The 15,926-nt window shown below is 38.2% G+C and overlaps 1 protein-coding gene across 2 annotated transcripts; it reads right to left on the reverse strand.

The window, feature by feature from the left end:
* Positions 1-2,258: 2,258 nt before the first annotated feature.
* Positions 2,259-4,963, reverse strand: LOC104891291 (bidirectional sugar transporter SWEET2). 2 transcript variants are annotated; one of them, XM_048642889.2, is made up of 7 exons: positions 4,689-4,963; positions 3,790-3,826; positions 3,470-3,686; positions 3,217-3,375; positions 2,917-3,036; positions 2,687-2,820; positions 2,259-2,500 (listed from the first exon to the last, which is right to left on the reverse strand). In XM_048642889.2, the coding sequence occupies exons 1-6, from the start codon at positions 4,747-4,749 to the stop codon at positions 2,710-2,712; spliced, it is 705 nt and encodes a 234-aa protein (XP_048498846.1). In that variant the 5' UTR covers positions 4,750-4,963; the 3' UTR covers positions 2,259-2,500; positions 2,687-2,709. The 2 variants fall into 2 exon arrangements, with proteins under 2 accessions (XP_048498846.1, XP_010675263.1); XM_010676961.4 differs by having other exon boundaries at positions 2,259-2,820; positions 4,689-4,960.
* Between the last annotated feature and the right edge of the window lie 10,963 nt (positions 4,964-15,926).

The following is a 15,926-nucleotide window of genomic DNA, read 5'->3' on the forward strand; positions in this document are numbered from 1 at the left end:
TTGTGTAACTACACCATTTTAAGTGAAAAACATTTTTTCTCTCTCTTCATTTTGTGTAAATGCCCCTCATTTAAGTTTGGGGTATATATAGAAGAGAGAATATGGTAGTATTATTTTGGATATATTGCGGAGATTTGAATCTGATTTTAAATTTAAGAAAGGGTTTTTTCACCAAATACCCCCAACAAATTAAGAAATTCACCATATACTCTCAATGTTTTAGAAATGCACCGTATACCCTTGAGTTTTCGAAAACGTGCACCAAATACCCTTTTCCTAACTTCCGTTAACTCACCGTTAGCTCACCGTTAGCTTTAATTACCATTTTGCCATTATTATTCATAAACCCTAATTCTAATCTAACCCTAACTCTAATCTACCTCTAACTTTAACCCTAATCTTAAACCTAAATCCTTATTGTAGGTGCCAGCCCCAACCCCCAACCCCTCCCCTCCATCGCCGCTCCCCCACCCACTCCCCTCGCCTCCACTGTCGCTCCCCCACCCCTTCCCCTCCCCTCCACCGCTGCTTCCCCAACCCCTCCCTGTCGATTTCCCAATCGCTCCCCCCACCCCCTCCCAGTCGATTTCCCAATCGCTCCACCGTCGCCATCCCTTCGAATTCGGACAAAAATCACCTTGCTATGGTCGTCGGTGTTCGAAGAGGAGGGGTAGGGGTTTGGCGTTCAAGGGGGGAGGGGTGGGGGTTTGGCGTTCGAAGGGTTGTGAAAGCGGGGCTGGGAAATCGGCGGGGTGGGAAATCAGCGGCTGGGACATCGGCGAGGCAGGGAAATCGGGGCTGGGAAATCGGCAGCGCTGGGAAATCGGCGGGGAAATCAGCGGGGAAAGGGTGAGGAAAGGTCGACGGTGAACGAACGTGCAGGGGGTGGGGGAGGCCGGCAGTGGGGAGGGATAGGGGTAGGGGCTGGGGTGGAGAGAAGGGGGCGGGGGCTGCCAAAGAGTTAGGGTTAGGGTAAGGGGAAGGGTTTAGGGGTAGGATTAGAGTAAGGGTTAGGGTTAGGTTAGATTAGGGTTAGGGCTTAATGATGGCAAAATCGTAAATAAAGCTAACAGTGGGTTAATGATAGTTAGGAAAAGGGTATCTGGTGCACGTTTTCGAAAACTCAATGGTATACGGTGCACTTCTGAAACATTGAGTGTATACGGTGAATTTCTTAATTTATCGGGGGTATTTGGTGAAAATTTTGGCTCCAATTTTTTTTTTGGTGAAGACAAATCTGACTTAGTGGGAAAATTTTCACTTTATAAGACTCCCTCCAAACTGAAGTGGGAAATCATGAGGTCCTTCATTTCGTTCTCCTCTCTTCCTTTTTACCCCATGTGCATAATGAATTGTGAAAAAAAAGTGTCACAACTAAATTGGAATGAAGGAAGTATTATACTTTATAGTATTGCTATATCCATAATTATCAATAAATAATTATTAAAAATCATCTTCTACAATAATTATTTTCTTTGTTGATGATAAATCTCGTTACGCATTATTATGATTATTTTCGTAGTTATCTCAACTTATCAGCTCTTACATCTATTAGAAGTTCTTTGAATTATGGTTCAAAGATTAACTTGCGCTTATGTGAGCCTGTTTTTCCTCGAATTAAACTAAGGTGAGAAGAACAAAGCATAAGTATATAATTTATCTTAGGCGTGGGTCTCAACATGTAGGAACTTCCCCGGACGAATGGGACATAAAGAAGGGCAGATTTATCTAGCTTCTCCTTACACTGCAGCTGCATCCCAAGGTAGAGCTAGTATAGAAATAATGGGGTCAATTGAACCCGCTTGAGTTGTGAATAATTTGGAAATTCTCTTTATAAAGTTTAAGAATTTTGTCAGATTTTGTTGTAAAATTAATTACTTGAAACCACTAAAATTGATAATTTTTAATGAACCCACTACTTATTTTTTTCTAGATCCGCCACTGCATCTGCATTTGCATTGAGACTGGTTTTGCAACTGATCAAGAGAGTTATTCGAGTGTAAAACCACTTGGCTGGGTTCAAAACATTCATGATTACTTCAGCTTCTGTAATTGGTCAGCAGTTGAACTTGAACCAGAGAGGCCCTTTTATCATTAATCTTAATATCATCTGTATATTATCACAATTTTTTCAGTCTTAATTAGCATTTGTTGAGTGTATTAAGTTATTTGAAAACTTTGCATTAAGGGTAAAAAAACAGGAAACTTTAATTTGTCAGTTCTTCCTCATTGGACTAATGGAATGTCTGTGCAAAGAATAAATCAACAAATAAAAAATTATCATTTGCACCCAAAAAAAATAAGTACAAACTATGCTGAAGATCCTTTACAGATACAAGAAAAAGAATATTTTCCATTCCTTAAATAGGGAGTAGGGAAAATTTTCTGCATGAATCAACCAGAACAATTATCAGGTTGCCATAACCTGTAAGAAAGAATTGCTAAAAGGAAAATGATCGCCGACCAATGTGATAGGAAGAAATAGCTGAAGAAGAAAGAACTGAAAAAAGAAAACTGATTTCAAGGATTTTGCCAACACAGAAAAATAAAATTGTTGCTCTTCTGATACATATATACCAGTTTTCCTGCAAATAGGCGCAGCAAAACTCATGCATGCCATGCCGAAATTTTTATCTTTTCTGACGAGGTGAGCGTTTAAGAATGAGAAGCGTCAAGGAAGTTGTACCTTGTGAATTTCAGCAAAGAATGTCATGAATAGGAAACAATCAAAGGTTCACGATCTTCACTTGATTTGTTACTGTAATAAGAATACAATCCCAATTGTGTGATTCCGAGGAATACTCCTATTCCATTTGGGACCTGATGTTCAAAATCAGGAAAACAAGCAAATATGTTTTCAGTAGAATATACAAGACTCAGATTTTTACAGTAAAATGAAAATATTTGCTTGCTTACATATACAAATGCGTCCCAGTTAAACATCCCATACGCGCAGAAAGACATGCTCATCAAGAAGGAAGAGAGCGAAAGGTAAAATGGCATGTATTCAACACTTTTTGTCCGTATAACCAATCTCTGCAGAAGTCATTATTGTCTATCAGAATATAGCAAAAGATGCTGCTTCCTAAGCATAATAACATTTTTTTTGTATCAATAAGAAAAAATGGTCAAAAGTGGGTTATGTTAAAACTGCAAAAATTAGAGTTGAACAGCTTAAACAGAAATATAGAAAGTTAGACAGACAGACAGACATACAATTATAAAGAGTGGGGAGGCAAACATCGAAATGAGAGAAGCGCAACTTATAAGCCCAACGAAAATCTGCCTCGAAGAAAATTCAAAGACTTCTAAGCTCAGGATGGCTAATGTGGCAAATGAAACAAACACTGCAGCTAGCAAACCAAGCATCTTCATCTGTGACATAACAAAAATGGGGAGTAATTAACTAATAAACCAATCAGATGATATCCAAATCAATAGTAAAAGGCAAATGGGAACGATTAAAAACCTTTCTTTCTGGATCCGCATATGTTATGAAGAGGGTTATGTAGACTAATTGGAAGATAGCACCAATCGTATTGACTGTCGTAAGCAATATATTATCAACTGATACAAAGGGTGACCCATACCAGGCACATATCAAACAGTTCAGAAGGGTGTATATATATGGCAATCCTGAGAATTCTTCTGTTGACCCATTTCTGAGAATTCTCCTGAAGGTTGGTCTGTTGTACAGAGTAGAAGAAAATTAGTAATACTCAGTAAAAAGTTGAACATGGATCATAGTAAGGTTGCAAATTCAAAACAATTTTGGGTGGAAAAACTCACATTGGTGAGACAAATAGCCCAAAAGCAAAGATGTTCCCTGTAATATAATGCAGATGAAAGTTTGTAATATACAAAACACTTTAGATAATCTAAAAACCCATAACAATAAGGAAAATGACATGAACTGAGGGCTATCTGGTTCATCAAAACCATAATTATAACGACAATGACGCGAACCAAGGGCCATCTGGTTCATCTCCGAGATGCACCCAACTAAATATATCCATTCAGTTGTATATTCAATAACTATGACTGCATATTGAAATTCAACTGACTATTTATATATACTTCCTCCATCCCGAAATAAATGAAACGTTTCTCTCTTTCATGTGATAGTTTCTCGAGAGAAGCATTTCAGCAAGTATATATTTATGTATTATTGTTTATCTAGCTTCTACGATTGTATATTAGTCGCAGTACTTTCCATACAAAAATGTCACTTAATTTACAACTCTGTTACATCTAGGATATGATATAGGAACTTCTCAACAACAATTAACCAATATATTCATGATTAAATTTCTCAGAAATTATCTTTTGCCATCCACAAAATGAGGAATTCATAAATACTATCAACGTTCTACAGCATATACTCAAAATCAAATTCTTAAAAGCATAATTCAGTGATTAAATGTTAAGTCTTTGTAATTCATAGTTTAATACAATTTTCCAGAAAGCTAAATTCTTCTCTTAGTCTTTGACTCCTTCAACAATAAAGTCAACGAAAATAATCCTAAAAGCTTTAATTCCAATGATTAGTTAACATCAAAAAAAGATGAAACTTGCCCAAATAATAGAAGAAATCACCAAATTATATGACACAAAAGAAAGAAGATAAAGTCAAGAAAGTATCAATAAAAGTTTCATTTCAGAAAATTAAAGGGGAAAAAGCAAATTACCAGCAACTCCAGCTGCATCTTTGAAAACAGAATATGCTACAATTGCTAGAGAAGAAACCATGAATAATAATTTGGGTATAGAAAAATTTTAGAATTATGGAATTTGTTCCCTTGTTTTTTTTCCCTTTCTTTGTTTTGCAGACGAGTTTTTCTCTCTCTTCTGATTTCTGAATGCTTTGCCTTTGTGCTCGTAGTGTGTTCCAGTCTGTCTGCTTAGAAATATGACAAATATAATCACGTTTTATATCAATTGCAGTACCCGTCAAAGAACAAAAAACCAAAGAAAGAAAAAAATGGACGACTTTAATAAGATGAGATTTGGTTGAAAAAATAAAAAGGTTAAAGGCTATGCATGATTGGATTTATCTTAATTATATAATCCACATCACAATAGGACTCAACTTTAATTAATGACCCCGTGTTTCTTGGAATGAACCGATAATAACATGATTCCAAAATTAAATTGGGTTAATGAGTCATATTGATTGATCTGTTAGCTCCCAGAAAAAGAAAATATATAGCTGTCTTATTTTTATAAGAAAATTTTTCAGGTATCCCTGAGTTTTGGCGTAATTCCCCAATTATCCCTACATTTGGGAAATTTCTCAGATACTCCTGAGTTTTGTGTTTGGACTCAAAATACCCTTACTATGGACGGAATCCTAACCCCATTAGGTTTTCCATCTCTCTCCCCAATTTTCTCTCTCCTCCCATTCCCCCACCCACTGCCAACCCCCTTCCCCCAGCTGGAGGCCAACAGTCGGCGACCACCACCCACTTCGGCGACGACGACCCTACCCTCTTCCCTTCGCCGGCCAAAACAGTAGCACCCCCGGCAAACACACCTTCTTCCCTTCGTCGGCCATAACAGCAGCACCCCCCGGCGTTCCCCCACCCTCGACAACCCACCCTAGCCCTCCCTTTCCCCATTCTCAATTCCCCCACCCCACCCACCCCGACACCACCCCCTCCCCCCTTTCCCCCTATCGAAAATGGCACCCCTTCCGTGTCTTTCATTGTGGGTCGACCCCATCCCCTTCCCCACCCAGATACGCCGCCCCCAAACCCTTTAACCCGCCCTCAAAATCACCCTAGGCACCACCCTAGGGTGTTGTTTTGCTATCCTGGCCGGCGCCAACGTCGTGGGTAAGGGAATCGGGAATGGGGAAGGGAGGGGTTAGGGTCGCCGGCGCCGTAGTGATGGGGGGGGGGGTTTCATGTGGTGGCGTGGGAATGGGAGGAGAGAGAAAATTAGGGAGAGAGAGAGAAGGAAAACCAGACGGCGTTAGGGTTTCGTCCATAGTAAGGGTATCTTGAGCCCAAACATAAACCTCAGGGGTATCTGAGGAATTCCCCAAATGTGGGGGGTAATTTGGGAATTACGCCAAACCTCAAGGGTACCTGACGAATTTTCCCTATTTTTATACTTGTGGCTGGATACGGCGAATTTCATTTCGATCTGAAGCAAATTTGTAAATTGACCCATAAAATTGAGTCTTAAACGCGATATTAGAACTCGATATTTAATAGAGTTCGTTTTTGGAGAGACGATTTCACGTTAGTGTTAACATGAGACCGCTGATGGCATGCTGATATCGCGCACATGCATCAAACTAACAGTAGAATTAGTTAAGCGCTTGCACCTATTAGTTATGCTAGCCTTAAATTGCTTATGGATGAATTAGTTAAGCGCTGAAGTATATATATATTACTTAAGCGTTGAAGTATATATTAGTTAAGCGCTGGAATATAGTAGTTAAGCGCTAGAGTATATTAGTTATATCATATATTCCAGATTATAATGCATTTTATTGACTCTAACTTCAGTATCACACATAAACACTATCTCTTTCTTCTCTAATACATCGAGACACCCTAAAACCTATATTGTTTTCCTCCTCCATTCTCTGCATCAACCTGCATTGGATATTTAATTTGGATGTAAGTAAAATATTTGAGCACGAGTTTGCAATTACAATATCCACAAACATTTACTTTGTTTTTTCACCTGATAAGATGATTATCATGTTTGAAGTGAAAGAAGAGTTTAACACATATTCATCACAAAGGATAATATATACTGCCCATTGTTAGATGATAACTTGCACTTGCAAAAACTTTGAAGAAACAGATCAGATCACTTTTGGTACTGAAAACTTTCTTTTGCATTTAAAAGTTTTTTTTTTTTTTTTGAAAAACATAACTAATACCTAGATGTCATTAGTTATTAATTTATTTGTAATAGTTAAATGTTATGAAGTAATAGTTATGCTGCTAGGATTGTTGTATTTCATGCCTTGAGAATCATGCACATGCGTTCAATCACAAAAATACTACATAAGTATATGTCCAAAAGGTGGATTACATATGTAAAGAGGAAAGTGTGGAAAAGAGAAATGAATAGATAAATCAATGTAACCCCATGGCGATATGAAATCGCGAAAAAATTAGTTCTACAATCACATTCTCGAAAGTCAAGATAATGAAGATGCAAGAAAGGCACTCCAAGAAGTCTACAAAAATACTACTGCAATTATAAACAAAGTCTTAACTACAAAATCAATCGTAGAAGAATGATGCTCATCAAGTACAACTACATTAGTTATTTTATACCCGTATGGTTCAAAAATAAAGAGAGGAAGTGCAAGAAAGAAAAGTCATTTTGAGAAGACTAAAAAAAAATTCCAATAACTAAACTGAAATTGGTACAATAATCACTCCAAATGCCACGTTGTTTTAAGTTATTATTTTAGGTTGTCTTTTGTATTTGACATTTTAGATTTGTAAAAAAGTTGTTTCTTCGTTTATATTAGAAATCAAAATAATGCTTAATTAATCTTAACTAATTATAGAACAACACTAACTAATGTATTGAATATGTTAACTAAAAAAAAAAATGGAAGTCTACATAAAGATTAACATATCTAAATTATTGTGCTAAAATACTTAACTAATTCACCAAAAATATTAACTAATTCGCCATAATATTATCGTGAGAATTTGTGAGACGCGGTCCGTTTTCTAAAGATATACTTCCTCCGTTTAGAAATAGTTGCACCATTTCTATTTTCTGCACTATTCACATCTTACATTTAGATTGTCTTTGGTGATCTATATTTTAGGAAAATCATAGTCATGTGGGGTCTTGTTAGATTTGTCTCGATATAAATTTTTTTAATATAAACTTTTTATAACTTTCACTTATTGATAATTAAAGATTTTAATGGTTGAAATCATACATTGACATGCGTGAAAGTTAGACATGGTGCAACTATTTCTAAACGGAGGAAGTATATCTCTTGGGATGGTCAGATCTCACGTTAAGACTAACGTGAGACTGCCTTTTTTAAGACTTTGTGTATTTAATAATGGCTGAATATGAAAAAATCGAAAATAAGTTATAAGAGTCAAACCCAACTTACCCTGACCCAAAAATAACCTATTCGGTTAAGTATTCAAATTCTATAAAAAAAATGTTAAATAATTTCCTACAAGAAATCTCATAACAACATCAAATTGAATTGGGGTAAAAAGTCTTGTATTAATTTTTTGTGTTAATATTATTTAAGATGGATTATTATATTCAAATTCAAATTTATGTATTAGGTTTTTACATTGAAAATTTTGATAGTTTATGGTAATTGAAAAATCCTGGTTGATGTTTCTGTTATATCCCTCCTCCTCAATTAATTAATTGATAATTTAACCGTAATAGACTTTTATGAGCTTTATTTGACTTCTTTTATTTTATTATTGGTAGTTGATATTGAAGTATCTATTTATTGTAGTACTCGATTGTACGACCTTAATTTTATGAAACAAGAGTGCGGGCGATGTTTATTATTGTTATTTTCCATGAAAAGAGAGAAATCATACAATAATACACCGACAAAGCATTAGTCCTAAGATAGTTTAAAGTTATCTAGTATTAAGTGTCATTAGAAACTCTAACTTATATCTAGGTCATTTTTTACCATTGTATTAATTTTTGAGTGAAACACAATAGTGTAAGGGTTAGTCTCGAATAGAGTCCATCTCAAGTGTTAATTTGGGTTAAGTCATGTCCGTTGACAGTCGTGCGCCTATGTCATAATAGATCTGAATACTTGTCCTGGATTGACTTTCAAATCATAATTGTTGTAGTAAATAACTATAAAAAAAGAGGGAGATAGAAGTGAAAGAACAAATTCTAAATAACTCTCCAAGGTTCATTCGCCGAAACCAGAAGTAAAAATAACATAGCTAGTTTCAGAGATAACTGAGCATAGCTGTAATACTCCGTATTTTGGAGTTAATTCATTATAATTAAGAAAATATAAAGAAGTTAATAAAAAGGTATTTTAGTATTATTTACAAAATAATAAGAATAGAATAATAATAATATGAGTCGGTTTAGTTAATTTCGGATTTATAAAGGTTAAACCGAGTTCACTTGACCCAGGATTGCCACTTTATAATCAGGGGTATAAAAGGAAAATAAGAAGAGAAAATTTAGGAAACCCTAAATTTCTCTCTCTCCTCCCTCAGCCGTCATTCACCTCTTCTTCTCTCTCCTCTCTCGCTGTTCTTCCTCTCCTCTCTCGCTGTTCTTCCTCTCCTCTCTCGCTGTTCTTTCTCTTCTCTCTCACTATTCTTCCCTTTCCTCGTCTCCCTCGCAGTGCTCCTTCTCGGATCCTTGTCGAGGTGTGCGACGAGTGGCGCTGCAGTGTGTGCGAGCGAGAATGCATGCTGCACGAGACTAGTGACGGGCGGTGCGAGTGTGTGTGCGACGAGGGTGCGAAGAGTGCAGTGTGTGTGCGAGCCTTCGACGAGGCTCGAGGGTGTGGTTGTGCGAGGCTCGAGTGCGAGAAAAGGTGCGAGTTCGAGAGTGTGCAAAGTCGAACGTGGTTCAAGGTTCTCGTGCGAAGGGTTGTGCGAGACGAGCGAGCGACGGACGCGAAGTTGTGCGAAGCGTTGTGCAGTGCTGTGCGACGTGCGAGCGATGAGGGGTGCGAGAAGCTCGAAGGTTGTGCGAGGGGGTTGGTTGTGTGCGGGCTGTAAGGATGCTTTGGTGGTGCTAAGGGCTGTGCGAGGGTGGTGGAGCGCAGCTAGTCGGTCGCCGGAGTTGTTTTGCCAGCGAAAGTCAGGGGTTTAAAACCTAATAGGTATATATTGTATTAATTTAACTATATTTTCTGTTTTCATAATTATGTTAAGATATAATTAGTTAATTAGTAATTCAAGTTAATTAGTTTTAACTTATTATTCTAATTTTAGTTCAGAAGCTGGTTTAGGTTTGTAATTAAGTAAGATGGGAAGTAGAACAAATTATATTCCTGTTATTAGTTGGAGGTACCATCTTATTATGCGAATCTGACTTTTGGAAATAAGACTTGACTTTTGGACCTAAGATTTTGGACATAAGACGTGGTTGGACTTATGACTTAATTAGTTTGGTAAAGGTAGTGGACTAATTACACTAGCTAAGTTTAGTTCGCTCACTAACGTTGACTCCTAAAAGACGCTAAACTCATTAGAATAGAAAAGTAACGAAAGTTCACGAACAAGGGGTTTAACTATCGTTTATTTCGAATTATTAAATCGTTATAGTCTTAGTTATGTAGTAGTTGTTAATGTTATCAACGACGTAGCACTAAAGTTTTTATTTAACGGTTTAGGTCCCAATTTCATAAGCGGAACGTTTGATTAAGATAGCGAAAATTCTCCGTTACAAGGTACGTACGCGTACCAGTTTAATTCCAAGTATTAGTATCATGATTAGGTTGCAATCTATTCTATTGGAACCTAGAAGCATGATAGGGAATGTTTGATTGTTAAGATTGTTTGGTTAGACATTTGTAATTTGAAATCGATATGTTGCATTGGAATGCGTAATTCTATCGTAGTATAAATATGTGCATTATTAATCTTATCCATAGTGTAACAAGAGTGTTACAAGAGATACGATTTGAGAATTGTAACTAAGGGAACATGTAAATGACTCTATGTATCCATAGTGTAACAAGAGTGTTACAAGAGATACGATTTGAGCATTGTAACTAAGAGAACATGTAAATGACTCTATGTGGTTATGAAATGAATGGACAGTATTAAAGTGAATTATGGCAATAACTTATAGCTGGACTCCCTACAAGTGATGAACAATGGGGGGGAGTGTGGGACTTGTCCTACGCTTCTACGCAGGCCTACTGTGACGACAGTAGTGTCCTTATATTTTTGATAACTCAAGTAGGCGGAAGGTTCCGTTCGATCTTGGGGTATACATACTAAGGTGATGGGTGTGAGACGGAACAAAACCGTATATGCATTTCATCTAATAGACCAAGTTGTCTATTAAGGATTCAGTAGCCCATATGATTCTAGTAAGATGACGGTGACCGTTCGATGCCAAATAAAGGAAGATTAAAGGATGTAACATAACGTAGTATCATGCTTACGATTGTTCATGTGTGCATCATTTATGCTTATATGTATTCAATGGTTCATTACGTACTCAGCATAGCTGATTGTGTGTTATTATGTGTTTGTTGACCTGTGATGAACCATTGACGCTACAATGGGGAGCAGACTAGGTGTGCTGGTGCTGCTGCATGATATCAAGCATACGGGGGCTAGTCTTTAGTTTTGAAGTTAAACAATTTGAATTAAGTATTATTGGATTTTCTAGAACTTACTTAAATCGTCTGAGGTCTGAATAAAATGGGTCGTCGATGATTCCCGAGTTGTATTTACATTTTTAATTCCGCTGCATTTCAGTTTTTGAGACAATGATTTGAGTTACCGTTTTTCTATCTATGTCTTGCGTTCCATAGCGGCGGTAACACTCCCAAAGTCGATGCGACGTACCTGTAGACGTGTATGGATTTTGGGGGTGTTACAAAACTGGTATCATAGCCAGAAGCTCCTATTTTCAAAGACGTTTTAAAACGATGTCCAAAATGGGTAGTATGGGATAGGAGCATATAGATCATGTTATGTGCATTAAGTCATACGAATGATTTCAGCTGCATATTCATTTCGTGCATTGAACTCGTATGTGTTGATTGTTTGTTTAATTGAAATTGTGAAAGATTCTTGAAATCTTAAAATATGACTAGATTAAGAGAGTGTACAAGGATAGGTCAAAATGATGTTGGACTAAAAACTTATTTTAGTATAAAATTATTTCATTGGTCGAACCGATCTTAATCCTACATGTGAATTTCAAAGTTAAAATGAGCATTTTAGCTCCTAAACATGTACATATATATAATATATGTTTTTAAACCCTATTATATACAAAAGCTTAGACTATTTATTTTCTTATTTTCGCAGATGGTTCACGACATAGGTTGTAAAGATTACTTGATGAAACAACCAGTAGGGGAGGATTGGGATGTTTGGAATTTTAAGATGAAGGCTGCCACGGATTATAGAATCATGCAAGGGGAGCAGTGGTTAAGGTTTGAGTGTTCTAGGATACACTTTATGCTTCGATATGTCCCAGACATAGAGCCTTATAGATTCGTGCATCGTAGGTATGGAGATATGTGGACCGCAGAGGGGAATTTCAACAGAGAGAAGCATACGTACGGATACCAAAACCTTCCTACTGAAAAACATTTCCTAGCTGACCTCAAAGACTGCGAGAATGAGTGGAGGATTCGTGAAACGAGAGGTCAAAACCCTTCTACTTCATCAGTAGGGGAAAGTTCGAGAACTAGGGCCATAGATGGGAGTTCTGAGAACCCAAGGGTCAAACCTGTACCACCATCGTCACCTGTTGCAAAGAGGCCAAGATACCAAGCGTTTGAGGACGAGTTAGTACCTAATGCCTATCAAAACCTTAGAACCGTCACCTACATCTCTGATGATGAGAGGAACAATAGGACTTTAATTGTAGTGGTTGACGGGGATCAGGCTGCACCGGTGTTAGATGGGGAAAATGAGGATGATGAACCACCCCCCACTAGAGGATATACCTGTTGAGGAAGAAGTACCTGCTGAGAACGAAGACCCTGTTGATGAAGAGGAACCTGTTGAGGAAGAAAATCCTGTTGAGGAAGAGGATCCCATTGAGGAAGAGGGTCCCATCGAGGAAGAAGACCCCATGGAAGACCAAGGACCCTTACTGGATGATATATAGCCATTGAGGACGACGAGCCTAATGCGGATGAAATTGACGTGGAAGGAGTGATAGAGGATTCTGAATCAGAGGATGAAGCTCGCCGCCATAGTCCATAATTCCTTTGGTCATATATTTAGGATTAGGACTTTTGTTTTTTTTTTTGTCGTATTTATTCATTTGTTTATTTCAGTGTTAGTAAGGCTTGCATGCCGAATAGTGAGTAGCATTACTTGGTTATTTATATATATATGGTATTTCTTTACAAGCATTACATTTCCATTTTCAATAATAGTACATGGTGTTATTCTTTATTATTGATTGTGGCATCTTATTTAAGATGATCGTAGTGCAAGTCAGTACAGCCTTAGTAATTGTTTGCAATAAATGGTTACATGTGCAATGTGTAATCGTTAGATGAGTAAAAGATTATGTGTACGTCACAGAAATAGCTGTTATGTTAATTTCAGCGTAGAATGGTTCGAACGGAAGGCACACCTGAAACCTCTCTCAATATCGAGCAATCGATACGTGACTTGGTACAAATCACTGCTAACCTAGCCCAAGGTCACAACCGTGAAGGGGATTTATCTGAAAAGGTTGCCCATAGGAACCCACCGATACTGAATGGGAAAGGGGGACCTGAGGAATTAGAGAACTAGGTTAGGGAATTCGACAAACTTTTCTTCACCCTATCCTGCCCTGATGAGAAAACTGTGCCCTTAGCTAGCTACTACCTTCAGGGAGATGCCCATTTCTGGTGGACCCAAGCTAAGAACAGCCTATTGAATCAACTTGGTTTTGGGTGGGAAACCTTCAAAAGGGACAAATATTACCTTCCATACCTTAAGAAGCAGAAAGCCCAGGAATTTATGATGTTGGAACAAGGGACTCTGTCTGTTGAGGATTACTACCGGAAATTCATTAAGCTGATAAGATTTGCCCCAGAAATAGCACCTACTGAGGAAGCTAAAGCCTCACTTTTCGAACTAGGACTTACCCTTGACCTGCAAGGAAGACTGGGAGGAGATACATTCACCTCTTTAGATCAGTGTTTGGCAAAGCTGCTCATCTTTATGCCATCAGAAGAGAGAGAAGGGGTAAGCAGGTGAGAAACGAAAGATAATCCAAACCCGAGGGCCAGAAGTTTGAGAAGAAGCATAATGGGAACCAAAACCATCAAACCCTCAAAGGAATTTCGGTAAGGGACCCAATAACAAAACTTAATCCCAACAACAATAACCGCAATAAAACACCAATAACCGCAGACCTGAGCGTGTGTATAGGTGTAGAAAGTGCCCTAACAACCATCCTGGTAAGACTGTGAGGGTAACAAGGTGGAATGTCGAGAATGTGGGAAATTGGGAAATAGAGCATATGAGTGCTACTCGAAGAACAAACTGAACCCCAATGGCCAAAAGAAGGGGAATTATGGGGACAAGCCTCGTAATGGAAATGGAAACGGGAATGGAAATTGGGGAAGTGCTTACAATGGGAATTCTAATACATCCAAGCCTCACCAACACCAAACAGACATCTCTAATGGGAACAATGCAACCAATTCCCAAGATAAGGGCAAGGGGAAGCTGTATATGATGACGACTAGAGAAGAAGAGCTCGTAGAGATGTTTCAGGGTACATTTTCTATCAACTCCACTCCTGTTAAAGTATTATTTGATTCTGGAGCATCATTGTCATTTATTGCCCATCAACTTAGAACTTTAGCATTGTCGAGTCTGAGTCGATTTCTATGCCTATAGTCATTCCTCTGGGGAGACTGTTAATGCTTCTAAAAGATTTCTAAAAGTGCCATTAAAATAGGTGAGGGTTTCTTTCCTTCTGATCTGATAGAGTTTAACTTATCAACCTAGACTTATTTTGGGGATGGATTGGCTTGGGAAGTACATGGCTAAGATAGATTGCGATGCGCAGAAGTGGAACAGGGACCTTCGGGAAAAAGAGTGTCATATAGGAGAATACCTCGAGAACCCGGGATTAAGGTGATCAATGCTTTACAACTTAAGAACTATGTAGACAAGGGATGGCCCCTATTTATGTGTTCGGTGAGAAGAGTTGAGGATGATCCGTTGAGGCCTGAAGATGTGCCCATTGTCAGAGAGTTTCAAGATGTTTTTCCTGAAGAAATACCCGGTATGCCTCCAAGGAGAGATGTAGAGTTCACCGTTGACCTAGTACCTGGGACTGGACCAATTTCGAAAGCCCCATATCGAATGGCTCCAGCAGAAATGAATGAGTTGAAGAACCAGTTGGAGGAACTACTCGACAAAGGGTATATTAGACCTAGCATGTCACCATGGGGAGCACCCGTCTTGTTTGTGAAAAAGAAGGATGGTAGTTTGAGGTTGTGTATAGACTATCGAGAGTTGAACAATGTCACTGTGAAAAACAAGTACCCATTACCTAGGATTGATGACTTGTTTGACCAACTTCAGGGTGCGGGATGTTCTCCAAAATAGACTTAAGGTCGGTTACCATCAGTTGAGGATTGTTGATCATGATATACCTAAGACTGCCTTTCGACCAGATATGGTCACTATGAGTTTACGGTATGCCTTTTGGGTTAACAATGCACCTGCAGTTTTCATGGACCTTATGAATAGGATTTTCCGACCCTACCTCGATAAAATTCGTCGTTGTGTTCATAGACGATATACAGATCTATTCTAAGACCAATGAGGAACATGAGGGTCATTTGAGAGTCATTTTAAAGGCACTTAGGGACAACCAACTATATGCAAAGTTTTCGAAGTGTGAATTTTGGTTGGAAAGGGTGTCATTTTTGGGTCACTTTGTCTCCAAGGAGGGTGTGTCAGTAGATCCTGCAAAGATCAAAGCCGTGAGTGAATGGCCTACCCCAAAGAATGTCACAGATATAAGAAGTTTCTTGGGTTTAGCCGGTTACTATAGGAGATTTGTGAAAGACTTCTCCAAAATAGCAAAGCCTATGACAATTGATGAAGAAGGATTGTAGGTTTAACTGGAATGAGGACAGTGAGAAGCCTTTCAAACGCTCAAAGAAGGTTAAATCAGCCCCTGTCCTAACCTTGCCTAACGGGAATGAGGGATATGATGTGTATAGTGATGCGTCCAAAAATGGGTTGGGTTGTGTTCTT

Source organism: Beta vulgaris, chromosome 4, assembly GCF_026745355.1.
Source record: "Beta vulgaris subsp. vulgaris cultivar EL10 chromosome 4, EL10.2, whole genome shotgun sequence".
Classification (NCBI taxonomy): domain Eukaryota; kingdom Viridiplantae; phylum Streptophyta; class Magnoliopsida; order Caryophyllales; family Amaranthaceae; genus Beta; species Beta vulgaris.

Coding starts and splice junctions, on each gene's coding strand:
- LOC104891291 (XM_048642889.2), bottom strand. CDS start 4,749: ATGGTTTCTTCTCTAGCAATTGTAGCATATTCTGTTTTCAAAGATGCA. Junction 3,827..4,688: donor AGATGCAGCTGGAGTTGCTG/GTAATTTGCTTT, acceptor ATTATATTACAG/GGAACATCTTTGCTTTTGGG. Junction 2,821..2,916: donor ACTGGGACGCATTTGTATAT/GTAAGCAAGCAA, acceptor TTTGAACATCAG/GTCCCAAATGGAATAGGAGT.